This window comes from Anser anser, assembly GCF_964211835.1.
Source record: "Anser anser genome assembly, chromosome: 15".
Taxonomy (NCBI): Eukaryota; Metazoa; Chordata; class Aves; order Anseriformes; family Anatidae; genus Anser; species Anser anser.
The window spans coordinates 1,916,409-1,943,524 of record NC_139736.1 but is presented as its reverse complement, the minus strand read 5'-3'; the positions used below and the strand labels follow the sequence as shown (position 1 = coordinate 1,943,524).

At 44.5% G+C, this 27,116-nt stretch overlaps 1 protein-coding gene across 1 annotated transcript; it reads left to right on the top strand.

Annotated features, from left to right (window-relative positions):
* Positions 1-12,345: 12,345 nt before the first annotated feature.
* LOC310882055 (uncharacterized protein) lies at positions 12,346-27,050 on the top strand. Its single transcript, XM_083800213.1, has 20 exons — positions 12,346-12,367; positions 12,641-12,775; positions 13,022-13,151; positions 13,310-13,403; positions 14,241-14,391; positions 14,764-14,926; positions 15,410-15,535; positions 16,732-16,794; positions 18,168-18,290; positions 18,622-18,777; positions 19,477-19,530; positions 19,786-20,003; positions 20,296-20,372; positions 21,091-21,201; positions 21,781-21,867; positions 22,731-22,838; positions 23,021-23,142; positions 24,302-24,424; positions 25,800-25,842; positions 26,016-27,050. The coding sequence occupies exons 2-20, from the start codon at positions 12,670-12,672 to the stop codon at positions 26,091-26,093; spliced, it is 2,133 nt and encodes a 710-aa protein (XP_083656339.1). The 5' UTR covers positions 12,346-12,367; positions 12,641-12,669; the 3' UTR covers positions 26,094-27,050.
* The last annotated feature ends 66 nt before the right edge of the window (positions 27,051-27,116 follow it).

The following is a 27,116-nucleotide window of genomic DNA, read 5'->3' as shown; positions in this document are numbered from 1 at the left end:
AATCTAAGTAAAATTCCTTTCTGGAAGGAATTCAAGAAAATTATTTTCCTTCTGTGTTTCTGTCTCTCTTCTTCTGGCTTATAAAAACACCTTGGCTTGGATATTACATCAACTCTGCCTTTTATTAAAAACCCCTGCTCCGGTTGTGCAGATATCATGCTGCTACATGAAAGTAAAATTTTATGACCAGAAGCTGAAATTAGGAAGGAAACTTTTTGTTGTTGTTGTCGTGGGCTGGATGCTGTGGGTAGTCGTGGGGGCCTGTTTATTTTTGTTGTTTCTGAAAGGCAGCCAGCCCTGGGGCTCGGCACTCCGGGCTTTTTGGGGGTGTTTGCTCCAAGCAGGTGCTGGCAAGAGGCAGCTGTGCCCTGGGCCGTGCGAGGGGCTGGGTGCTGGCCTCCATTCTGGCTGCCGTCACCTTCAGGTGAGCAGGGTTTTGGGGTTTTTTTTTTGCCATTTCTCACCTTAAAGGTGGTACTTCTGGTCGCCCATGAATTCCTCCCTCCCCTGCTAAAAAAGTAGTATGTATATAAGGGTAAAAAGTAATGTTTTAAAGGTCATCCTGTCCTTCCCTCTTGGGTCAGCTGTAGTGAGCGTAGGGGGCTACTACGTCTGGAGGTGCTTGGAGCAGATGAGTTGCACGGGGTGAGATGAAAGCTGCAGCTCTGAGCTGGGTGTTTGCTTCTGGCGTGGCCATGGCAGGGCAGCTCTGCAGCCCCAGCAGCCGCCCCTGCAGCCCCCGCTGTTCCCCAGCCCCCCAGACAGGCTCAAAGCCCCCTGGGCTGCTGGGACCAGCTACATGGGGCCACTCCACCAGCCTGGTGGTGGCTCAGAGCTGGGGACCTTTGCGGCACAGCTTCAGCCGCAGCACCCCGGGGATGAGGGGACGCCTCGGGGGACTTGAGGCCTCGAGGACAGTCCCTGCGCGTGGCCAGCTGGGAGCGGGGCTGGGCTGTCCGGAGACACCGTGGCGGGGATGGGGGATGCAGGTCAGGCCCAGCGGCCCCTCCGTTTCCTTCCAGCCCCAACGTCTGCGCAGCCGACTGCTGCCCTGGGAAGATTTACGGAGCAGCAGTAAGTATTTCACCAGCTCTTTATTAATAACGCGGCAATAAAAAAGGTGCAGCCTTTCTTCCCAAGGACTCGCAGAGCCCCTAATAATCCAAGGAGGGATTTGGCTCCCCCCGGTAGATGGCTCACCGGTGGGCATGCTTTACGGCCCCTTTGTTGGAGAGGGGCTGTCCCCCAGCATCAAAGTGCGAACTGAGGCTCGGTGATGGGCTACCCCATAAATCTCTCCTCCCTAATCCTTTCCTTTCTACCATTTGCAAACTGGGGGAGGTGGGGGTGGACTGGACGAGGCAGGCCAGTTTTAACCCTTTGTGCTTTTGGGGATCTCCTCCTCCTGAGCAGAAGAACCATGCGTGTGAGAGGAAGACTGGTGCGTAGCCACCTCGTAGCAGCAGGTAGTTGTGTTCTGCAATTAAACCCCAAATGACAGCTTAAAGAGCTCCTTTAAGTTTAATAAGCCCACCACTGTATATAAGAAATAAATCTGGCTGCATTACAATCACTTCCAACTACTTAAGCAATAAATGCAGAGCTCTGCTCTTACTCACCCATTACGTGGGTAGGGTTGCTTCGCTCCTCGCTTGGTTTCCAGGGCTGGGATGCCAGAGGAGGGCCCAGCCCCAAATTCGGAGACAAATCAACGCTGCGGAGACTACAGGCCTGTGGTAGGGAGGTGGGGTGATCCGGGGCTTTGATTTGGGGCCACTTGGATCTGGGGCCAAAACTAAACCCTCGTGGGCTCTGTGGAGGCGAGGAAACCATCCGAGTCAAATCGCCAAAATCTCCTTTTGCTTTGTGGCCGGTGATGTGTCGGGCTCTGGAAAGATGTGTGGCATCCTGGCTACTCAGCGCTGATCCTGGAGGCAGAGGTGAAGGAGGACCTAGGTGAAGAGCAAGAGGAAGGATGGCGATTTCGGTCTGCAGGTGTTTGTGCAAACAGTTTCTTCAAGGGCAGGTTTTGCAGGCGGGACTGTCACTGTCATGTTGTGGCACCAAACAACTTCTTGGTGGCTTTCTGCCTTCCCCGTGCCCACTGAAGGTGGGATCGGGTACAAGGGCCTTCGGTGGTCGCCCGAGACTCAGGCAGAGTCTGGCAGCAGACCTTATGCAGCATTCAAGCTGCCACACCGGGCTTCCCAACCTCTCCTGGCCCTGTTACCCAAAATCTGCCCAGTGAGGGACACCTCTGTGCCCAGCAGAAGCAGGAGCCAGCCCAGAGCAGGATGGAGCCACGAGGGGCTGCTGCGAGCACTTCGTCCCCTGCTCCCTGCAGCTGCCGACGTCTCCATCCTCCAGGCGCTGCAACGGTTGAAAAATGAACTTTGTGTCCGCTTTATCATAAAAGATCCTGGGCTTTTTAAGCCCAGCTTTATAAACAGTGATGAAAGGTCCTGCAACGGGCAGAGGTCTGCTTTTGAAATTGAACAAATTGTCGTTTTATGGTTCCCGTGTGGTGGGGGGGCTGTAAATCTCCCAGCATTTAACGCATCTGTTCTTTTCCAACCACGCTACCAGCATCTCGAGGAGGAGAGGGAGAAATATCTGACATTTCCTGACATCGGCTGCTCTCACGGCCCCCGGGAGCTCCTCGGGAAAGTTTTTAAAGTAATATTTATGGATGATCATGGTGAATCAGGGCCTGAAAGGTACAGAGACAGGACTGGTGTTCATTAACATTTGGAAACTGTGCACTGAGGATTTCCCTGTGGAGGGGCAAAAGGAATGGAGTGAAAGTGAAATAGCTTTCGAGGTAATCCAGGTCTTTCTGAAAATTATTGTTGTTGGTAAAAATCAGAACCGTATTTTCGATGAAGAAAAAAAAAATACATTTTGGGGATGGTTTCCCTTAAAGTGGCTTTCTTTCTAAAAGGCCATAATGAGTTCCTTAGCAAAGACGTTTGTTCTTACTGATATATGGATACACGGTTGGTTTTGGTCTTTGTTTCATACACATCTCCATATTAAACCAACAATATATCTGCTCCAGCTGATTACCTAGGAATAGCTTCCATTTGATATTTTTTGATATCCCTCGTTGCCACAAACCATTTAGTTTCCACTTGATAAAAACATCCTTAAAGCGTTGCTTTAAGCCGTCTCACACCGGCTTGCATGTGATGTTCTCCGAGGTGAACTTCCACGTCTCGGTAAATAACAGATCTTTGACGGAGACTTGTAAAATCCCTCGGCGGTTACTCAGCATTAATTACTCGGGTTTTATGAACAGGAAAACTATGCACCGGAGGACGGCTGGTTTGGTAGAGCGCAAGTGGAATCAGGTCCGGGGGTTTCGGCTTTCAGTGCATTTTCCTAAGGGCAACGGCGGTGCCCTTGTAAGTCAGTTAAAAGCCTCCCACAGCCCTGACTGATAACACGGAGTCCCTAGAGGTGAGCCAAGGTTTGTCCTTAATGTATTTATGTAAAGTGTCTTTGGAAGGATTTATTCAAATGAATGCAGGGAGGAGATAAGGCCACACGTGTCCTTTGAGCTAGCTGTTTCTTTCAGCACAATGTCTTGGGGCTTATCTGAGTGTACCTAAGATCAGAATTAGCCAGAGAGGGACAAAATTAGGGGATGTTGGCAAAACAACATACAGATTGCTCCGTAATCCCCAGGGTTTGAATTTCTCGGGACTTCTGCTATGTCCCTGCACATCCTGCTCCCAGCAAGGACCACATCCCACCTTCACAGCACGCCGAGTGGCGGCATCTCTGGTGGTCCTGCGTGGGGCCATCGGCAGCCCCGCAAGCACAATCCCCCAGCTAGGAACTGCTCCTGGCCCACCTCTGCTCAGCTCTGTGAGCCTGGCACAAGGCGAGGAGCGCAGCCTGGGCAGCCCACACCTCTCCCTGGGGACACCGGGGCCCCGGGGAGGCGGCGGGGAAGCAGAGGAGGGGTGCTGTGCCTGGTGCTTGGAGCTGCAGCTGCTCTGCCCCATCCCCTGGGAGCAGGGTGGGTTTGGGACACAAAACCACAATGAGTTCAGCAGCGGCACAACGGTGGGGCCATGCCCAGCCGACCCTTGCGAAATGCCACCGAGCTCCCCGGCTTGCGGCATGCCGCGCCGCCGCTCATAGCCCAGTGCTGGACTGTTACCACAGGCAGCAAAAAAAAGGTTTTTTTTTTGCTTTTCAGTGACTTCATGAATCCAAGACACTGCCAATTCTCTATCATCTGCGGCATTTAAAATGTCAGCACCTCCCTCCCAAATGGAAATGGAGTTAAAGGTCCTGCGCTAGCCTGTGCCCCTTGCTCCGCTCCTCCTGAAGGACTTTATAGCAAGCGGCCAAATCCTGCCCCTCTCTGTCTCTGCTGAGCTGAATTGTGTTTGCAGAGTGCTGGGGCCTTGCCGAACTGCAGCCAGGTTCGGGCTGCCCCTGGCCTGTCTGTCCCCAAGGTATTCAACCCCATGGTAGGTGCCGTAGCTCTTTGCTCACTGCTTCCATGTCTTCTTCCTTCCATGTCTTCCCAGCACCTCCCTGTTAAAAAGAAGCCTCCATCTCTCCCCCTTGCTTTCTTTTTGCTGAGACTCTGCTTGGAACTTGCGTAAAGCTTGCCCAAAAATAACACTGGCCGCTCTCCCAGCTGTGGGCGTCGTGACTTCTGTGCAGGGAAGGCTGCGCTCTCATTCGCTTCGTGGCAGATTTCGGTCAGCTTTGGCCGCCCTCCATCCTTGCTGGTACCAAATTTACAAGGTTCCTCCTTCCAAGCCTTTCACTCTTCTCCTGGGCTTACCTTTGCCTCGCTGAGGCCTCGTCTCTGGGAAGCCGCGGTGTTTTCTTGGCACAGCCACCTGCGAAACGTGGCACAGACAAACCAATAAAACCAGCCAATAAACCCCGCGACGTTTCTTTCCTCTGCTGCAAGTGGCCAAGGCAGCTCCGCTTCCTTTGGGATGACATTACAGCGCAGCAGAGAGGATGAGACTCGGATCCTTTCCTATTTGGTTCCCGGCCATTGGATAATTTTTCCACCGGTGCAAGAAGAGGAATTTTTTTAAAGAGAAAATAGTTACAGAGACAGCTGCCGCGGGTGCTGGCGGGTCAGCCTGGGGTCCCTGCTCAGGTACCAGCCTCTTGGGCAGCGGTTGCTCATCAAAACTGGAGTGAGAGCCACAGGCCTGATGCCCAGCTGATGCTAATTAGTCAAACTTTTATCATTTTAATGAGCTCGACATGCACAGATCACCTGCGATGGTAGCTCACTCACATGCTACTGTGGAGAGGTATAATAGAGAAGAAGGGTGCTTTGTCCCTCAAAGGCCAAAAAGGCCAGCCAGTGCCTTTTGGGGAGGGGGAAGCCTGCTCCTGGCCACAGCCCTGCTGGGGACAGAGGACGTCCCCCGAGGGATGTAGGCGGAGGCGGAAGGGGACCAGCCCTGTGCCCTGGTCCAGCCCTTGGCTCTGCCCTGCATTAATTTAAAATGCTGTGAAGTGAGAGGGGTGGGGTGGGGAATGCTGTCTAAAACTTGTTCGGAGCCTTTGCTGGATAAATCCCCATGGAATTTAATTTAAAGGAGCTGACACCAGTATGAACCATGCCAGCACCACCAGCTCTTGAACACGTCCTACCAACTGCCCGCAGGGCTCTTGCTTTCTTATTTAAAGCGAAGACCAAAAGCAGCTACAACTGCTTAAGACCTCTGTGCAAAAAGAACACTTTTTTCATCTTTTCACTGCAGAAGGAAATAGCATCTGCTGTAAGAATCTGGGACGGACAGCACTTCTCCCAGCCTGGCCGCAGCAGAAGCAGCCCGTGAACCAACGCGGAGCCTCGTCTGCTGGCCCCGCAGGCTGCAGAGAGCCAGGGCAGAGGGAGAAGGGAAATAAAGGACAGACTTCCAGGAAAGGGAAGAAGACAACCCTGTATTTACAAGTGTGTACCTGTGCTTAAGCAAAGTCCCCGAAATGCTACTGGAACGCAACGCCAGGCTGCTTTATAGTAAAGCAAGCTCCGTGAGGTTGTGTGTCTGCTCGTGAGCTTCAGCTGACGAGTGACAGCTCTGAAGAGGCAGGAAAGTGGTCAGGAGTAAGCATGAAACATGTAAGATTGCAGAATTCAAAAGGATAAACAGTATTTGATACCTTATTTATAGGGCACCACAGGGGAAAGGTAAAGGTTTCAGAAAAGAAAGAAGCACTTTAATTTTATCTGGAGATTTTCCAACAATAAAATCTAATCCATCATTCTCTCAGTGTGACTGCTCTTAATGAAAATTTAGAGGCTGTGACTGAAATTTAGAATTCACAGGGGATACTATTAGGAAGATGTCTAGCAGCTATGCAAAACCTGTTATATCATAGCCCCTGCCAAAGGCCGGGGGAAGAGTGGGGTGTGAAGCGGACAGCTTTGAATTCGGCGTGCCGAGGCCGAGCGACGCCGAGCCTTCCTCGCCGGGTGGCAGCGGGGCTCATCCCAGGGCCCAGCTCACCGGGGCTGTGCCGGCAGCCAGGCCTTGCCGGTGCCGGGCAGGGTGGGTTTCCTCTTTACCACTTGGTCTGAGACCCTCCAGGTTCATTTCGTGCCGCGCAGCCTGGCTTGTCGGCGGTTATTTAAGACGTGCAGTGCCCGGGAAGCACGAGGACTGGAAGGAGCCCGAGGGGAAGGCTGGCCGTCTCTAATCGTTCCCAATCCTCTGCACTTTATTTTTAATCAAAGCAGATCACTAGGCTGTTTCCAATAGTTTTTAATGGGCAAAAAGGAGCTTCGATTATAAAGACAATAATGGTAAATTATTTAAGGGCCTGGATGTACATCATGAATCAGTTTAATACCAAAGTCACTGCCAATTACTCAACTGATTCAAAATGAGACTCCATCACAAAATGTTAAATCACAGGATAAATCTGTCCTAGGAAGGGCTTTAGTAATCAAAATTCTCTCAAAGCAGAAAAACCTTTTCTAAAAGCAGGGGGAAAAAAGGGTTACAGCTTAAGCCAGACATTATATAGTAATGCCAGATGTTAAACAGTTGACTTAAATTATTGGCAGCTATCAAATGCAAGATACTAATACTACTGGTTGCAGAGCTATGCCACCAAGTTTGCAATCTGTGGAATGGGCTTAAATATTCCTTTAATTTTCTGCCTATGGATAATAAGCAATTTGGATTAGCTTCCGCAGAATAATAACCTCCTAATTCTCAGCAGATGAGTCTAAGCCTTCTGCAACATCAAAAAACCAAGGCTGTGCTTAATATATAACCTTTAATGGCATATGTTTTTAAATTATACGACTCCACTGGACGTGTGTAATTAAGCACAAGAAATGCCTGTAACCACTCTGCTTGCCTTGCAGCAAGGAGAAGGCACCTACATTGTCCCAAATGCAGAACAAAACTAAAAATCTGTTCACAGGTTGGCACTCAAAGGAAGATGTCGATCTGCACCCCAAATTGGCCATTAAAACACCCATGCATGCAGTCCCATACATCCTGGGCATCCTGCAGCAGCCCCCACCGTGGCGTCCATCCCTGGCTGAAGGGATGGGGACATGGGGACGGCCTCGTTCCCCGTGCTGCTCAGGCTCGCATCCTTGTCCCGTGTTTTGTTCTCGCCCTGCACTGGGCTCCAGGATGCATTACAAATAAATGAAGCAGCCATAGCCGGACCTGTTCTCCAGCTGTTTGCTCATCGGTGTGCATTGTGCAAATTATAAAAGCTCCCCAGCATGGCCACAAGGCTACACATCCTGTGAGCTTTTGTTTTGTCTTATTTTTTTTTCCCTTCCCTGAAAAAGAGCTGCAGGCACTTGTGCGCTGGGCACGCTCCTGGTGCTGCACCACGGGAAGGTCCCTGCGGGGGGCTGGAGGTGGGTGGGACAGTGGCGAGGAAAGGGTCAAAACATCCTCCTGGCTGCGAGCAAAGGAGGAATGTTGGCAGGGGAAGCCTTGCCACAGGAATAAGAGGTTGTCCTGGCTGTTCAGATTACTCCACATGGGGTGAGTAAAACTGTCGGTCGGACTGAAGCGTCTGATATACAAAGGGGAATAAAAACTCATTAAAGGTCTAAAAGGAAACCCTATTAAAATACCAAATATAAAACGGAGGAGACTCGATCACCCCAGTGCTAGAGAAGTGTCAGAGCTTGAGCGAACCTGGCTTTTTTTTTCCTGAAAGCAGAGGAAATGTGTTTTGTGGAAAGCCAGGTGGGATGAGGGGCAGGTAGGGTGTCAAAGAGCACTGATAATATTTCAGGGTCTCGCTAGGAGCCTGGAATACGAAGGGGATTTATTCAGTTTTCGGCAGGGAGGAGAGTGCTAGCAGATTTTTGAAGGCATTCCAACGCTGTTCATGTTCATCTGTTTCTTAAATCGCGAGCTGCTGGCTGCCGTGGAGGGGAGCATCTCCACCTCCTCTGTCCCCACCCCGCCGCCGGCAGCGACTCAGCGCGGCTGTGTCCCCGTGGTCCCCCTGCCCCGGCCCGCTGGGGTCCCCCCAAAAGCCAACAAACCGGACCGCTTTTACAGGGCCCGAAATACCCCGAGAGCGGTCCTTCTCATGGCATCTCGTTTCTGCTTTATTTGATCTTGGGGAAGGGAAGAAATTACGATGGGAAGGAGCTAACCGAACTGTTTTCTTCCAAGCATGAAAAAGCCAGGTCATCCTGTGAGTGCTGGAAGCAAGGGAGCCTGGTTTCCGACAGACTCGTTCCTCACGGCTGGTGGGCTTAAAAACCAAACAGTATTAGGGCTGGCCCCCTTTGTAGGGGACACTACTTCTCCACTGGCTTCTCCTGCGTGGGGACACGGGTGGCGCACAGGCATGAATGCTACCAAGGCTTCTCCATGGATGGGGAATTTTGCCCCACCTCTTCCCAGATTTGAAGGTTTTGGATCAGGGTTGAATTCAGGAAAGGCATAAACCGAGGGTTCCTCCCTCACACACACACATCTCTTATCACTACATTTTTGGGACTTCTACCTGCCGTCCATTTGGTTGAGATCAGCACCAGAGTTCAGTAATTAGCGGGGGTTGCATGTGTATGTGGGCTGTCACCACATGCATCTCATTTCCTCACAAAATCAGGGTTCAAGTAAAAGCTTGGTCTGCTTTAGACAGAGGTGTAGAGCTGCTAACGCACAGCGAGGCTTGTTTTTTTTCAGCCTTGCCTCTTGGACCCTAGCTTTTGGAGAACAAGGATGGCTCCCTCCCACCTCAGTGACTTCTGGACACAAACAGGGCCCGTCATTCACTCACGCACACGTTATAACCACGTAAGCCTTGTTTCCGTACGAAACCCGAGCAGAGCTGCTGCCACACAGCAGACAACACTTCGTCAGCCCATTGCAATGCTCCGAGGCACTTCAAAGATCAAGGGGAGGGGGGACCGCCTTCAAGGCACCGTGGAAAGTTTGCCCGTAACAGAGGCGACGACTCTGCCGAGACGCCAAAGGTAGCTGGAAAGGACCGCAAGCCTTTTCCCAGCAGCTCCGTTAGGAGAATCTCTTTCACAGCTCTAGCACTGAACATCCTTTTCGGGGCCAACAAGCGCGAGGGGGAATCAGCTCGCAGTGCCGGCACGGATCTGCGGCACCTTGCTCGGGCGCAGCAGGCTGATGGATTAGCACTCGTCCAAGGGGAATTGTAGGTCTCAATCCTCTGAGCCTTTTCCAGCCGACTGATCTATCCCAAGCCTTTCATTGGATACAAATGGGCCTTTGACTTTCAACAGAATGAAGCAGCAATAAATATAAATGGGACGTGAATATATATATATATATTTTGAATGGATGTTTTAATGGTCTGTTTGCTCTACAGCTCTGCTGTTGCGGTCAGAGAGGAATTCCACCTCTACTTCAGGAGCCGGAGGTAGAAATCCATTCCCCTGGTCCCCAGCAGCTCACTCCCACTGAGCCAAAGTCTTCTGCATCTTCAGTTATACCTCAGCCTGGTCCAGACTGGTCCATTCCTCCCTTAATGTTTCACTTCCCAACCTGCTGCTAATTATTGCCTATATTCCACTTCTTTATTTTGAGGCTACCAGTTATCCCCAAATAGACCCCTATGTAAATTTTTATTCCCATTCCGGACACCTGACAAACACGAGGCCACGCTGTGCCAAGCCCCAGCAAGCAGCAGACCAAGGTTCCTGCTGCCTTTGCACAGAAAGGGCAGGGACAAGTGCACAGCAAAGCAGTCAGTGCTCTGAGGTGATGGGGAAGCTACGTCTCTCATGTGCTAGATATAAAAAGAGAAGAATACATTTGCATTTCCAGGTGTGTTGGAACTGAAATGCATTGAATGCCAGCCTAAATCAGTGGTATTATACAGTACTCTCGCTGTGGCCATGGGAGTTCACCAGATGCTTTCTCATTGTTCTGTCTTAACAGAGGATAGGGAGTTGTGTCTGGCTTATGGGCTCAAGGAGCAGGAAAGCTGTCTCTTCACCCCAAATGCAGAAGTCACTGACCTACAAGATGAAGACCATGAAGCAGAAGCCTGCGGTGTCAGTCCCAGACTGAGAGCTTTGCTAGGTCTGGGCACGAAACGCTGCGTGGCAGAGCAGACTGAGCTGAGGCGATACGAAATTTAACCAACATACTTTACACCCACACCACTAAAAATAGGACACCGACGCCAACTCTTCATCTGGAAAGAGAGGAAACACCAGTGTTGCTGTGTTTTGGATGAAACACAGCGCTGAGTCCTGACCATATTTGGCCATAAGATCATCTCCCAGGACTGCTGCGGGAGAGCGGAGTTTTCAAAAACTTCTGCTGGCCAAGTGCCAGTTCTGCCTTTATTATTTCTCCTTGCTATCTCAATACTTCATTTCATCACCTAAATTGCTGTGTTGAGTTACTCTGGGCTGTTAAAATGCTGTCATGCTACAGAGGCAACTATGTGAAGGAAATGATGGCTCCACAGAAAGTGCTCCACGCAGCTGAAATCGGGCCACCTATTTAGGTGTCGGGTTTAAATTTTTCCTTGTAAGCACAGAAACTTGAAACACTTTGCCCAAATCTGTTGAAAGCTATGAAGACATTAAAGATTATTCATGAAATAAATATTCGTTTGCAGGAAGGCATTTTTTTAATGCATTAATATTTCAAGCAGCGTGTTGCAATGTGTGCAGCCTCTTACAGAAAAAGGTAATCATATTCCAAGTGTTGTTTCAATAGCTTTTATTATTAACAATACCAGAAAAGTACCACATTTTTATGAATTAATGGCAGTTTCAGCTTAAATTAAAATACTTCCTAGATTTTCCTTGTACTATTAACTACTAGTAATGAAAAATTTCCATTCCATGGGTATGAGTCCTCAAATGCTCTCCTAACAGGTTCTGTAATACCTTCAGTTTGCTGTGAATTTTTAACCAGCGGTACTATGTTATGGTTGTCCTGAAAACATGAAAAGTGTGCTTATTTCATTCACAATTACCCTGTCTGCTTTTTCCCATAGAAAAGGCGATTACTTTGCCAACAGCTTATGAATATATTACAGCTTTCCATCTTCAGCTTCCCGTGTATCAGAATTTCCACTTTTGAGGCACTTTCGGTCCCACCGGCTGATGCTTGCCGGGGCCTCAGTGTGGAGCTCTGGTACCATCTAGCGTTACTGGGAAATCCCAAACATCTGCTGGACGTGGGCCTTTCCTCGCTGATCACCTGCTGGGTTGGCAGCAGGAGAAATCTGCCGTGAGATTTTTCCAGAAACCTGGCGATGACCGGAGCAGCAAAGCTCCGTGAGCAGCTGCCATGATGGTGTATGCTGGGCCTGGCTGGAAGGGAAGCGAGTCTTTCACTGTGTGTGGTGTTTGGGGCCACATCTGTGGGGTTCAGTCACGGAGACCCCCAAAAGGAGACACCACGGGTGTCTTTAAATATAAAGTAATTAAATTAGATCCAAAAGAAGGCTGCCATAGGCGTGAGAGGCAGCCTCCTCCTTTTCCTTCTACAAGGCCTAGCACACCACAAGGCCCTGCAGGAGCACTCCTTGCCCCGATGCCGGTCCCCCCCCTTGCTGTGAAGGACGAGGGCTTTATTTCCACCCCGGGGGCCAGCCATGCCCCCAAGAGCGAGGCACACCCCCCCACCCCCCCCCGCCCACACCAAAGATGGCGGCCCCTCGGGGCCCTCCCAGCCCGCTGTCAGGGCGGAAGTAGCGCCGGGCGGCTTCAGGGCGGGCTGCCCTAATAGGGTCGCCGCCTCGGAAGCGGTTGTAGGTTCAAAGAGTGGCGGGGCCCGGCGGGGCGCTGAGGAGCGCGGTGGGGAGCGGGGGGACACGGACGGGGACGGGCCGTGAGGGGGCGGCCTGCGGGGGGCGACTGGGGCCTGCGGGGGCCGGAGCGGTGAGCGACGGTTCCGACGGCCGTCCCGCCAAAGGGGGGCAGCTCCCGCCTTTCTGTGCCTTTTTTTTTTTTTTTTGTTCCTCCCCTCCTTGTTTTTGGCGTCGTTTAAAATTTGGGTGGAAAACGGGGAGTTTTGGGAGCTGCTGGTTGTGGTCGGGGTTGGGCGTTGCTGTCCCTAGGGTGGCTCGGAGGGTTCGGGGCTTGGGGTTGGCGTTTTGGGGTCTTTCTGAGGGAAGCGGGGGCTAGCTTGCTGTCCTGCTTGCTGCCAAACAGCGTGGCGCTTCCTTCAAGCTTCGGTCACCATGGGGTCCTCAAAAGGGGAGGAGGAGGAGCAGGGTGTGATCCTGATCAGCGACGACGAAACCGAGAGCACGCTTGGGAATTCGGTTCTGTTAGTTGACCCGTCAGGTAAGTACTGGGCTCTTCTTCACCTGTGAAGTTCTCCTTGCAAGAGAGGTCTGTGAAAACCTTTCCTACCGCTCTTTGGGTAGTGTTTTCAAGTCTTTTGTCCCAGGCCTGTGTGCCATTTGCGCCATATGAAATTATAAGAAAACTTGCATCTTAAAAGTGTTTTAAAGAATAATTGTCAGTAGCTGATGACTCTGTTATCCAGTTGTAGTTACCTTTCTACTAATTTAGACTTTTTTTATACAGAAAAGACCGCTGTGGAAGAGGAGAAAACTGAAGAGGTCGTAGATGAGGAATGTGACCTCATGGTTACATTCTGTAAACAAGCAAATGTGATGCCCCACGCCAGATACGACTGTACGATACACCCGTTTGAGTATGTTCCCTGATGTGGAGGACGATAACGGGGGTTTCCTTTCCTACATTTAATCCACCTTGTCAAGTAACCTTGTTAGCATTTTAACAGCTAACAGAAAGAGTTGGGTAAGGTCACAACCAGCTTTGTAAGTAATGTTCTGTTTTTTAACTCTGCAGGAGAACGGAATGTGATACGTGCTCGCCTCTTGGAAAAAATGCTGATTTTTGCAGTCAGTGCTACTGCTACATTTGTGATAAACTAGCTTCTGAGGTAAGGAAGAACTGTAGTAAAAAAAAAATGCACAACTTTGAGTAAACTGAATTCCTTAAGTCTTTAAAAGACATCAGTCTTATTCACACTAAAACAATAAACAAAACTTAAAATTTGATTATTTTAACAGTTCCTCTCCTAAATGTTCATCTCAGTCAGCTTCACAGCACTACTAACACATGGCCAGTGTCTGGATTTATTTCTGGTACTCCAGTAAGTTGTTGGGGTAGATACTCATTTGATAAAAACAAATGTACCTCCTGTTTTCCTTGGGTACATGGTGTATTTCATGGAATCATTGCACTAAATCGGACTGATTCTCACTGCCCTAGACAAAGGTCAAACTTTAGATGTTCCTAACCAAAGTAGGGGGTGAAGTAGGGGGAGCATTTTTTTGGGTTGTTTTTTTGTTGTTTTTTTGTTTTAGGGGGAGGGATTTTGCGTATCTGGCTTGTTTTGCTTTTGTTTTTTAGAATTCAGCAAACTTTACTTTGAGTAAAGTTGGACTAAACATGCAAAAACAATGCTCTGTTACCAGTTTACAATGGGGAAGGTGTGAACCCTAACTACCTGTAAGGTGCTCACTAATGAGGGTAAACCTGGGGGGAAGAGGGAGGGCCTGTCTTTTTTTCCTTCTTTTAAAGCCACAGTAGCAAGCTATTGCCATATTGGTCTCTTGCTTCAGCTGTCAGAATACCTCTTTGTGGCTTTGACTAGCTGTATAAAGCATTAAATGAATTCTAGTCCTTCACTAAGGTAGAGGAACAACTTTTTGTCTGCTTAACTTGGGATGAGGAAAAAAACACTTTTCCCTGTCTTTCCCTTTTCATGAAATAGTGCCAGAATTGGACGACCCCTTCCCTCTGTCACTGCAATGCACATAACAAAAGCAAATTCTGGAAGGACCAGCGTGATTTTGCCTTGGCTGGTGTCCTTGTAATGTTCAAATTGGAGCTCATGGAAATAGATGCAGACCTTCGGCATGGTGGTAAGCACAGTGCGCTTATACTGTCTTGGGAGACCTGTGGCTCGATGATACTTACAATCTATGAGGACCGCTTGTTTGGACTGCAGCTGTCCTTGCAAAGGCTTGGTGAATTATTTAGGTAGCAACTTTTCCCTGCTACCCCCCTCCTGGGCCATACGCAGACCAGACAGATCTGCAGGTCTGTTTTTTTGCTTCCTGCTTTTCTCCCCCTGGAAGAAGCACCGAAGCATGCCTGGCCATTAAGATTGCATGCAGGGGATTTGACAAATATTTCACATAGGGTACCTCTGAATGTCTTGCTGTTTCTCTTAGTTTTTAGTTTCGAAGAAAATTGATGCACTAACAGTTTCACATCTCTGCCTGCCCTCTTAGGAAGTCTTCTAATAAATTTTATCCAGGAACTTTCTGTGGAATATAATAAGTATTTGATTGGAGAAAAATTACCTCCCATACAACATGAATGCTTTTGTCTCCCAAAGTTACCTCCTGGCCAATGCAATATCTGCAGATCACGCAACCCGGAGGTTGTATACAAGTAAGTGACAACAGAACTAGCAGTACGGATTGGTCAGTGCAGGTTTGCTTTCCTTTAGTTACATGCTAGTTAGAATCATGAGACCTGAGATAGCAGAAACAACTGAGGGAACCTAACTGGTCAGTGGGCAATTAAACTACATCCAGTTCAATTCAAAAACTCCTTTAAGTATATTTTTAAATATGACTCTTGTGCTATGTGAAGACAGTTGCTAATATTCCTCATTATAACAATTTGGGAAAGCATGAAACTGAAGTCAGTATTTTTACTAATTTGTCAGGATTGGGTTTAGCTTTTACTCAGTGGTATATGCCTTTGAAATACTGAAAGTAATGCTTTGCAAATGCCATGTCACCATGTCGTAGATTCTCAAGGAAAGGCAAGTTAGTTTGCTTTCCAACTGTAGGACAGTCATAATTGCCATTTGTTTACAAAGTATCTCGTTCCAGACACTTTATCTTATGGACTGCTTAACTTTCTTAGGTACTCTGGAGTTTTTGCACTGGTAACAAGATTTTTAAATCAGTCAGAAAGAGAGAATCCTAAAGCTGCTGCTGTCATGCTCCTGGGAGCAGCTAAAGAGCTAGCCCTTCATAAAGACCCTGCTTTGTAAGTATCCGGTTCCATATCTAGTGTGTGATCTTTGTTTGCTCCTCAAAACGAGGAGGTTAAGTGAAAGAGTTCTGGTTTTCCATTTATTAAGGGAAGGAACAGTGTAAAGGTCATAGCCCTGGTTGCAGCACAGCGAGAGGAAAATGAGTATGCGTGAGGAAGAAATGAGCCTGACTGCAGGGACGGATTCTGGGGAACAGAGAATGATAAAGGTTGCGTGTGGGAGGAAGAAGTTGCATGGGATTGAGTCGTGAGGGAGAGAGATGATCTCCGATGAAGGAATTTGAGATGGGAACTGGAAGCGGGGAGGGTAACAGACAGCAGGTGGTGGCAGGTGGGAATCAGTTCTAAGGGAGAAGGTAAAAGGCAAGGGAGCCTTCCTGAAAGAAATGTGTTCAAGTTGCATTATGTGAGGAAACATCTGCTTCTGAACTGGAAGGGAGGACGTGACGTTTTTCAGGTAGTAAGTCTTAGAGCTGTCCCATAAGTCTGGTGGAAACGGACCTGTTTCGCTGGGAGGACTGAACAATAAATAAACAGCACAGTGTTTAAAGTCTGTTTTTTATTTTCATGTTTATATTATGGCTGGTTCATACTTGATTGCTGTCTGGCTTGAGCAAGGTCCTGGAACTTTGCTTAACAGAATCTAAATATTTTGGAGCTAGAATTCAAGGCTTCTTAAAAGCAGCAGTAAATGTGGTGTGGATTAGTTCAACAGGCCAGAAACAGCAGCTCCTCTGCAGTTATTTTTGAGGAGTTATCAAGGTTAGAACCATTGTTTGGGTAGGTTTCTCTGTACACTTACTGTGAATCCCACAGGATTCACCGTAGCCACATGGGATGTGGTTCAGCCCTCTTGTGGGCTGATACACAGCCCTGTGCATGCACAGGTGTTCCTGCAATGATCTAATGCAACAGGTTAGAAGGTTAGGTACTGCTTTCCTGTGTCTGGGCGGGAGGGGTTGTGCTTTAGTTGGTTAGGTACTGCCGAAAAACTTAAATCTAGAAAGTTTTACGCTTCGATCACTTGTTTTGTCAATTTGGAGTGATTATTAGCATGATAGCTCCCAATGCTTTTTAAGAAAAAAGTGTTGTCTAAAACAGTTGTGTACAGAGAAGGTGAAAAGGCAGGAAAAAAGAAAAACAATTAATTAGTGCTTTTCTTTCCCCCACCCCATCTGTGCCCCTCTTAGAAGCTGGCAGAACCTTGGTCATATTGATTCGCTAAAGCTTGCTGTCCCATATTTGTTGCAAAGGTAAGACTTATCACATATGCTGAGATGGCAATGAGACGGTTCCTAGATGCAAGCATTCTGCTTACGCGTGAGGTTTGAGTGCATGCTTTAGCTTTTAAAAGCCGTAAGTAAACTTGCACAGCTCTAAAATAAAGGTATGGAGTCTTAGGGTTCTGTAGCACCAGGGAACAGGACCTAAATATACTATGTTAGGCACTGGTTTGTTTGAGCAGAGTATGGAGAGCTGGAAGCGTGTGTGAAGACTGCAGATGTGTAGGGACAGACGGAAGAGTGTAAAAGAACTACACACACCAGTCAGCCTGATAAGCAGGGACCTCAGCATGCTTTCATATTCTACGATTGTATGCAACAGATCAGGGTTTTTAGCATCTCTGCGTATTAGTCCCTTTCTGTGAAGGACAAGAGCAGTATCTGCCTTATTTAGAGCCGCATAAACACTCAACCCTTCTTTGTTGCCTCAGAGGAGACTAACTTGATAGTGAGCTCAAAGCCAAGAAGGTGGATTACTTTTAGACTGTAATCTAGGAGTGTTCTGTAGGGCCAGACCAGAAGATGGTGTTGGGTAGCTACTTGTGGTTAGTAAGCCTAAGAGTAAATAGCATCGGTTCAGAATCAAAACAGCAGCCTTGTAGTCCTCCACTGGGATGGAGTAGTCGGGGATGTAACATAGTGAAGTTCCCCCAGAGGTTAACGAATGAGGACATCTCACTCACTTGGCTTAATTCATTTCTCATTTTAGCTTTTCACCTTTAACCTCAAATTCACTTGCAACAGAAGGTTAATGAATTAAGAATTAACTTTTTTTTTAGGAGCACTCAAAAACAATTAATATTCTCACCTCTATGACAGGTATAACCTAAATCCTATATCAGTTTTCATTTTAAATGACTATTCTTGAATTTATTAATTTTTTACTTTAAAAGAACAGTAAAAGGATTTTCTTTGCCTCCCTCCCCCAGTTTCAAAAGAATTAAGCTCTTCTTTGTGTCAGTGTGTTAGCTTCAGTTTTCAGTCAAGACAAAAATGGTTTCACAAGCTTTGAAGCTGCCAGGAGCTCAGGTTGATCAGCTTCCTTATTGAGCTTACAGTACATTGCTGCAATGTTTCTTGCACACTCAGCGGGGATCTTCTTTAAAACATAAGACCACAGAATACATGCTTTCATTGATGTTTAAAATTAATAATATAAAAGCAATATCTGTATTTACTGCAAATCTTAACGCACAAGCTTATAGATCCAAACTGTCTGACACTTAACCAAAGAAATCTGTATATACTCTCTAAAGTAGTTTTCCACAGGATTTTTTTTACAAGTTTAAATAACAATTCTATTTAACTTTAGCATTTTATTTTTATTTTCCTATTTAAAACAGGATCACAACACAACTTCAGAGGATGCTGGTGTTGTGTGACTTCCCAAAAAATTTATATGAGAAGTTTATTAACTTTTTCCAGTCCATTTCACTTCCGTGTCACTGTTTTGGCTTCTCAAATAGGTATGTTCTTTTTGCTTTTTGTTTACAAAATATATTTTCATACAGTTGGCTGGTTTGAAAACAGCTTTATAGAATGGTTCTTTCATTGATGGTGCTGGAGATGTGTGCGTTTTATTGGAAGGTTTCAGTATTAGCTACTTCATATCCTGTCCTTACCATAGTAAGAAATTGTTGTTTGATGCTATTGCGAAGTGCATATTGATAATTTTTTCTTTCCCTCAAATTGAACTGTAAACTATAAATGTTTTATTAGTAAGTCTTCACGTTACTTAGGGAAATATTTTGTGGCACACCAACAAAATACACTTAACGTTTCTTTTTGTGCTTCTAGCTTGAACGTTGTGCCATGGGATCATGTCTTGCTAACCACTGTTCTAAAAGGCCAGAACACCACTGGACAAAGAACACAGAAAGGAAGAAAAATATTTCTGTGGGAAGCGCTTCCTGTCATACAGGCTCGAGTGGAGAAATTAGTAGACAAAATGAAGTGAGATTGGTTTAGTCTTGTTTTGTTTTTTTTTCATTTTATAAATTCAACTTTGTTATTAACTGCAATGTAGTCTTTTCCTAACATCTGTAGCAGTCTTGCATTATGGGGAAACATGCAAAAAATAGATATATATTTGAAGCTGCTCATTCCTATTACTTCTTATCAACAAAGCCATTACTTTTTGAAGTTGTTCATAATAGAATCGAGCCATTTGAACACTTCAGGACCTGAAAGGAATGTTGAAGTGGAAAATTTCATTGTTTCTATAATCTCACTAGGTTTTAGATGTTGATGTTTAAAATGTGCTCTGTTTGTCAAAGGCTGACTAGATGGAAGACAGAAAAAAAAAAAAGAAAAAAAGGCGTGTTCTGGTCTCTGAGTCTTCTGTAGTTTCTATTCAAAAGAATATAGTCCACTTCAAGATGCTCCTGTTCTCAGCCTCCTGTTTTATTTTCCTAGAGTACAGAGATGATCTGTGCATAGCTCCTTAATTCAGGTATCTGCTGTGTTCAGAAGTGGCTTTATAGAACTTACTTCCAACAGTCTCTCTTCCTGCCAGTTGTATTTCCATCCTATTTTTGCAATATCTCTTACGTGGGAAGAACTACTGTTTTGCTTCGTTAATTGTAATATTTGACATGTACACAGCTTAACACTTCCTTTCTTTTCCTACCCACTTGTTTTTTCTCTCCCCAGCTATAAAGAAGTTGTTCGCTACCTGAGAGCTGTGAAATGCAATGATACCAAAGGGTAAATAGCTATTTTTGTTTCTTCGCCTTAGGTTTGTGTCCCAGTCTGTCCTTTTATTCAATGTCTAATAAAATGGCAGAACGAAAAGCAGGATTTTGGCAGCTGGTTACCAAGTGAAAATAATACAGTACTGCAGCTAAATTCTGCCTTGTTGGATGTAATTTATTAGTTTTCAAACTTAATCAGGTATATACATACACATTGTAAAACTTCCAGTGAACAAAAATCAAGTGTTCGTTCACTTCTTTTTTCCAGGTTAAGAGACCTTCGAGATAAAATCCCGTTCTATTTGTGTAAAACTGGAGACTTCCTTGATGCTGCGCATTCTCTGTTGTTTCCCGTCAATAGCCTTGCGTGCTGCACTGCCTGTCGGCTAACACCTTTTCAGTTTGAGGCCTACCTGAAGATGTTCAGAACAGGCAGTGTCCCCACTGGAAAGGATATTCAAGACCCTGCGCCCTGGATTACAACTGGCAAGTGTAACTTCTTGCTTTCAAATGTTTAGAATCTTAATGATAGCTTTTATTTTAATAACACTCTAAAATCTAAACTTCATTCAGTTTTTTACAGTTTTCTAGGATAGCAAGTAGGTTCTGAATAGAAAAACTACAGCAAAATATTCTAAAAAAATAGCTGTAGACGCTTGGTTTTTTTCTTCTGGTTTCTGTAGAAACCTATCTGTAACTAAATTATTATCTTGGTTTTATCCATACTCTGTAGTTATTCGGGCAATAAAAAAAAGTCTTGGATTTTTTCTTCTTGCAGGGCCTCCGTTGAAGGATGGTGTTCTAATTAAGCAGGCGCTCAAACTCCTGTTCAGCAATCTGTCACTATACAGGAATGTGAGTCTGTATTAAAACTTTCTGTGCCCCATTGAGTGGTTTTGTACATTATCTGTTTTGTCCAGTTACTTCTCCAATGAAAGGTTTACTGTCAGGACCCTTTTCTCTGAATACTTCATACCTTCGTGAGACTTTTGTTTTACTTGTGGGGCTTTTGATCATTTAAAAAGCCTTGTTTGGGGGAGAGGAGAAAACAAACTCTTTTCCCAGATAATAGTTCTGCGCTCTGTCACAAAACATGTCAAGTTTTGTAAATGGTCCGTTGATTTAGCTGGGACCTTTCTGATAAAATTATGGCAAATGTTGTATGTATGCAGTTCTTGTAAATTTACTGAGTTTAGCAGTATGCCAATGTAATGATAATCAAATTTGCTATATGTATATGTTCTTACTGCTATAGTTATTTACAGTGGGGCTGTAATGATCACACCAGCAGCATGTCTATTGATGGGCAATAGAATAGAAATAAAACAGGTGAAAAAAGCCTCTCTTTACTACAGGTGAGGGAAAATAGGTGGGCTGCTTTGCAACCTGATAAATGAGGTTGGGAAACCCCAAGCATTAACATGTAATTTGGGTGTAGTTTTGTCTGGGTATTCCATTAGAGAGAGGAAGAAGAATGAATGCAAGTCCGCGTGTCAAGGGGACTTATTCTGATTGCTAAAGCTTGCTAAGCGTGGATTTGACTTGGTAAAACAAACGTTCTGCTGTGTTTCAGCCTAAATGCTGGAGTTCCCTCATCATGATTTTGGGTAGTAGCCGTTTGCTAGAAAAAAGTGGGCACCTACATCCTCTGTCCCTGAAAGAGCCACCGCTTGACTTCCAAGAGGTAACTGAAATGGGGCTTTGAGATGGAAGGATCTGTTGTCTTTGCTGGCTATACATGACATAACTGGATGTGGGCATTGCCTCATCCTTTTAAATACTAAGGTTAATGTTACATTACCTCATCAAATATTCTTATGGTATGTGCCAAACGTAATACTTTGCAAAAATTGTGATTTGGGAATATTAAATGCAACAGAGAATAGATTAACTCCTTTTGCAGCTCAATGCTGAATACTAATTCTATATTGTTTAATGTTGAAATGAATCATACAACAGCAAAATGGATAGGAAAGCCGTTTAAGAAAAATGTGTTCAAATAGTCCTAAGAGACAGTATCTGGGTGTTTTCTTGACAAGAACAGAAATAAGTGTCTGCTAAGCATAGTAGGTTAAAATGATGATATGTTTAGTTAGTGTTGCAGAGCCTCAGCTTTCCTTGCATATGCTGTTGAACAGTCAACTGCATCTGTAAAAATGCTGAAAAATAAGTAAAAGCACTTTAAAGGAGATTGTCTTAGGCAGTTTGTTTGTAGAGTAGCTAGGCATCCTCTTTGATTTGTGACTCCTTACTTCTTTTGCAGGGGGTGCTGGCTGCCAGTGGCAGTCTCTTGCAGGAACTGAAGGCAAAAGTTAATGTTTCTTTACCACCTGCTATTTTCTCTCCTCAAGTAAGTGTGCATCTGGCAATAAGGAAATTGACAACTTGGTTTATAGCTCTCAAAGATACTGCAGTTGTATTATTATGAAAAGCTTTTAAGGGGGGGCTTGAAGATTTTTGGGAAGTGGCATAAGACTGTTGTTCTTCACATAGTCTAAAGGTTAGAGCAGGAATCTTGGAAGGTAAGGAAATTATTAGGGCCTGTTTTTTTCTGACTCTAAGAAAATCTTCAATTCAGGAGAAATTTAAATTCATCGCTGTCCAAATTTATGCATCTATAAAGCGAAGGTTGGTAATCACTGATTCTGTATTAACCTCTCACATAGAATAATCTCGTGTTGTTTGATTCAAATTAGAAACTATCCTTTGCTACTAACAGTGTGTGTGTCTCAAAACTCAGAATAGCATGGAATTGCCCAATTTGTTTTGAACAATGGTTTCAGGTGTGGAGCGTGTTCAAAAGTGGCTTGAAATGGGTTATTTATTAAATACAATCACCTATCTAAGGAGCAATCTTACTCTGTTTTACCTCTCTTGAGGAAACTGCAGTTAGGTTATTCTCCAAGTACGTGACTCCTGGGCCAGAGGTTTTTTCCCCTTAATTCTTCCACTTCTGCTTGACTGTGATGGTATGAGACTTCATGTTTCTGTGAGGACTTTGAAAGCCCCAGGTAAAACATGCTATAGAAACAGAAATACTTGTTTTATTCCCCATCTTTTGGTCACTGTAAGATTCTTCTGGATGTCGTGTCTGTCATCCAGCCTGTGTGCTTGGAATGGTATTAGTGCTGATTTGTTTGGATGTGATATGCAAGTAGTGGGAAAGCAGACTTCTAAATACATGTCTCTTCTTGTGGATATCTCTTCCTGCAGTTACACCATGAGGCTTGTCTTATTCTCGCAGTGCAAGCAGTACAACAGATGCTTTTCTGTGATCTCCCATTCCTGACTTCCTTCCTAGAGATAGCCCTGGCTTTTGGGGTGAGTCCTAGATATTGACCTCTATTCTAAGAGATTAAAGCAGATTATATTTAAAATCTGTGTAACACCAACCTGGTGTTGTTCCCCTTAAGCTTTTCTGACCTTTAATTTCTTCTATGTATTTTTTTAAGAAATGATAGACAATTAAGTTAAATCAGTGCCCTTATTTTTTATTTTCCCAGAAGAACTTCTGGGCTCTGAGGCTGTTATTGGATCATCTTTCGTATCAGGAGCACATTCTCCATGGCACTGTCAATCTGATTTTGAGAGATCTGAGTCGTCAGAAAGCAACAATGCTAAAACTGTGAGTAAACACTTGCTTCCTGAAATCTGTTTATGAAAACATTAACGGCAATCTCGAAGCAGTAGCATTTAGCAAAGATACAATCCTTAGCTCTTTGAAAATGGCCAGCCTAGTGTTCTAAGTCGAGAATGCAAATAAGATGCTAGGAATCAATGGGAAATAATAGACAATGGAACGCTTACATAAATGATGCATCTGTTTTGAATATTGTGCGTGATCCTGATACCTCTTCTCAAGGTATAGAATGACCTCTGTGAGAGGAATTGGTTAACTTGACTCAGCCATCGGAGTCTGGAGTTATCATAACGGGTCTATAAAATCACGCTTTCTGTGCTGAAGGTGACCAGGGAATAATTGTTCACAGATCAAGAACCAGGGGGCTTAAAAGAAATCTAACCTGGCAAAACAAGATGGATTAAGGTTGTATCACTTGGAGGAGTGAATTTGGATGACAGAGAATGTTGTGGAAACAAAAAGTATATACGGACTGAAAAGCAATTAAGCAAATTGCTGTAAGACTCAAGTACAACCAGCATGAAAATAGCACTCCAGACCTAAGGAGGTGGTTCTTGAGCTGTTGAAGATAAGAGTGTATTTAGACAACAATTAATTTCCTTCAGATCTGTATGAGCTAGCGCTATTCCTTATCTGTTCCTTTAAACAAGAGGTATCTAGGGCATCTCCTTCCGTGTGTCTGGTTTGCAGAAGGCCAAAATAAATATCGCGGTTGTTGTAAAGGGAGGATACTGAGCTAGATGGGCCATTGACCTGACCCAGTGCAGCTGTTCATATAGCGATAAAGCTTTGTAGTACTTCTTAATAAGCAGTAATGCTTATTGGCCAAGTAAAGGTACATCTGGAATAGCTGCAGCAATCTGAAATCTCTTTGCTTGATGGGAACCCCTATCACGGTGAAATAGTTCCAGCTGAAAAAAGAATGCCTGGTCATGGTATTGCTATGTCTACGTAATAAATGTATTGTTAATCAGAAGGTTTTAAGTGGAAATTGTGATTTTTGCATGACTATAGTGAGATGCTACTATTTTTAAAGCAGATTGAAGTATGAGAAAGTAGCATCAAGAGAGAAGCAGCGCAGATATTGTCTTTTGTCTTTGTTGTTGAACAGGTATGTTCTGTGTTTTGGTTTTATGTTGTTTAGGTGGCAAAACCTTGGTCCCCAGTATGTGGGTGAATTCCTTTGCCTGTTCCTGACTTGCAGACATAAGAAGATGCAATCTATCGGTCTGTTCGCTCTGAATATAATTACAGAAAACCTGCATGTGTAAGTGTTAATCTTTATCATAGCCAAACGGCAAATCATTATACATTGCAACAGTGCTGGTAGCTTTCACTTAATTAACAGGCTTAACTCAAAATTAATTACTGGTTTATATACTTCCTTATTATTAGCAATGGTAAAGGTACTGAATGTGATAGTTTGAGTAGATTTGAAATTATTCTGTGTTCCTGTTCAACCAAATGGCCTTCTAACTTCCCAGTGCCCTATGTTCTGTCTGCTCTGTGCAACCGTAACCAGTCAACATATCATAAGGTGCAGTCTCGTTCTGTTAGTTTAATGTCACTGTCATCTCCCTTCATTCTATTTAGGTTTATAAAACAACAACAGAAACCTTAGTTGGAACTTAGACCCTGGACTCTAGGGAGGTATAATGTTGCATAAAACTTCATTTAGAGAAAATAGTTCAAATTAGCTCAAAATGTATATTGTTGTGTATCTGCCAGAGTACAGTGGGTGTACAGATGTCAACGTTTCTCTTAAACTTGTAAAAGATGTTTCACGTGGTGGTGAGGGAGTAAATCCCTTTTAAAAACTAGACTCAGGAACATCTGGGCACTGTAATGCAAACTGAGGACAGGATTAAGTTTGTGCTCGTCCCTCTTATCCTGTTTTAAAAAAAAAAAGACTATTTGATCAGCAGCACAAAGCTGCTGGAGTGGAAAACAGCTCTGAAAATGTCTGAGTACTATGTTTAGATTACAAATGATGATAAAACACTGATAAGTCGCTATGGAGACCACTAGATATTCCTAAATATAATCCTTGCTCTCCTGGGTTGTGCAGGAAAATATTAACTTCTATCACCTTACATCCTATAATGTATTGACATAATAGTTTTAAAAAGAAATGACTCGATGCTTATATACCAGAAGGCAGAATAACTGCCTGCTCTGGCACTTTTAATTCACACGTAGCAGATGGCAGCAGAGTAATGTTGAAAATTTACTTTTTAGTAACTCTCAAGTAGAAATCATGAATACGTGAGTTAACTTACCTTGTAAAATGCTTCCCTCCCCCCTCCCCCCCAAGCCTTTGTTGTATGTATCTTAGGAAATAAAAGTCCTAACTTCACTCAGTTGTTAAACATAACTCAGCTCATATAAAAACTTGCGGTTCTAATAAATGCCTCTTTTTATCTCATATTTTGTGAGGTTTTACAGTACGCTCTAGCAGTAATCCAAGAGAATCTGATTAGATCCTTTCTGTTATGGTCTGTCTTTTTTTTTTTTTTACTGTACATCTGATGCTGGAGTCCTCTCTATTTGGAAGCTGAATTGTTAGTGTGGCTGAAACTGGGGGGTAGGTCTGTCCCTGTGGAAAATGGATTAAGAATTACATATCTAAATCTGTTTTTCAGGTGTCCATGGGCAAAACACCTTTGCAGATTCTTTCACAATGTAGTAAGTATCTTTGTATCTTAGAATTAACAATAAAGCATATAAACGACAAATACATCATTGATATATGATGTATTTGATATGTGATAATTGATAAATATTTGAAATATTTAGTAATGTCATTTATTGTAAAATTGATAAATTACTTATGTATATTATCTTTTTTGTCTGCACAGGGATTAAGGTATCTGCCCCTTGGCACTGCAGCTCATCACGAAGTCTCAAAGTTCATAAGCATTTTTGAAAAACTATAATTTGCCAAAACTTTCAAGCATATTTTTCAACTTGTATTGACTGGACATATCTCTTGCTGGGTTCTTCATTTTCTGTTTTGTCATCTCTTCCCTCACTTAAAAACGTTCACTTAAGAACTGACCAGACAAATGCAAAAATTTTAGATTTAGGTGGTGAATAGTGGCTGTATTTCAGCAGATATGTTCTGGAAATGTCCTTTTTTCAGGCATGTATATTAAGCTGTCATTTAAAGAGGCAAGAGCTATACACTGTAGGAAGAGCTGGCCTACAGAGAGATGCTGATCTGAGGCAGCGGATGCAAGAGGTATGAGAGGAGAGAAACACAGACAAAACAGCACCAGAAGTTTTTACTTTTGAGTTGCACAGATGTATAGTTGTGTTCTGGGTGAGAAAGCTGCAGCAGAGCAACTGCTAAGAGAACAGTTAGAAAAACTTCTCCAATGAGGAAAATTGCCTCTCCACAGGTGTACAACAGTATACATTAATGCTGTTTGCATTCCTTGGCTTTCTTTAGTGCATAATTATAAAAATAAACCACTCTTCAGTTAGTGTGGGTCAGCCTCAAGCTTTCTTATTTGCTGCAAGAAATCAGAATCAAGAAAGCCATAGCCTGTTTTTTTGTACTAAAAAAAAAAAAACTAGTAAACTAGTTTTTTGAGGTTGTCTGATTGTGGGGCTTTTTTATATTCTACAATAGGTGACAAACTGGTGCTGATGGCTGTCATGTTTGGTTCGTTTTTTTTTTGAAGCCTGAACTGTGAAGGTAGAAATAGAAATATTTCTAGCCTTGTTATACTGTTCTTTGCCCCCTATCTGCATTGGTTCGGCAGTTGGGATAAAGTTGTTATACTGTATTTTGTTATCCAAAATGAGTTATGTTATTCAAGTCTTCCACAAAAAAGAATACATGCATCTAAAATTACTTGAGGTTTAATAAAACTTTTGTAGAAATCACACCATGTTGTCAGTTCTGTGAGTTTGTTTTGTTGTTTTTCTTTGTTGTGTTTTTAAGCAGTTGCTGT

Bases quoted from the DNA above. Each gene is read 5' to 3' on its own strand.
- LOC310882055 (XM_083800213.1), top strand. From the start codon at position 12,670: ATGGGGTCCTCAAAAGGGGAGGAGGAGGAGCAGGGTGTGATCCTGATC. The intron at 13,152-13,309 runs GTATGTTCCCTG...TTAACTCTGCAG, and splicing joins TGTACGATACACCCGTTTGA to GAGAACGGAATGTGATACGT. The intron at 19,531-19,785 runs GTAAATAGCTAT...TCTTTTTTCCAG, and splicing joins AAATGCAATGATACCAAAGG to GTTAAGAGACCTTCGAGATA.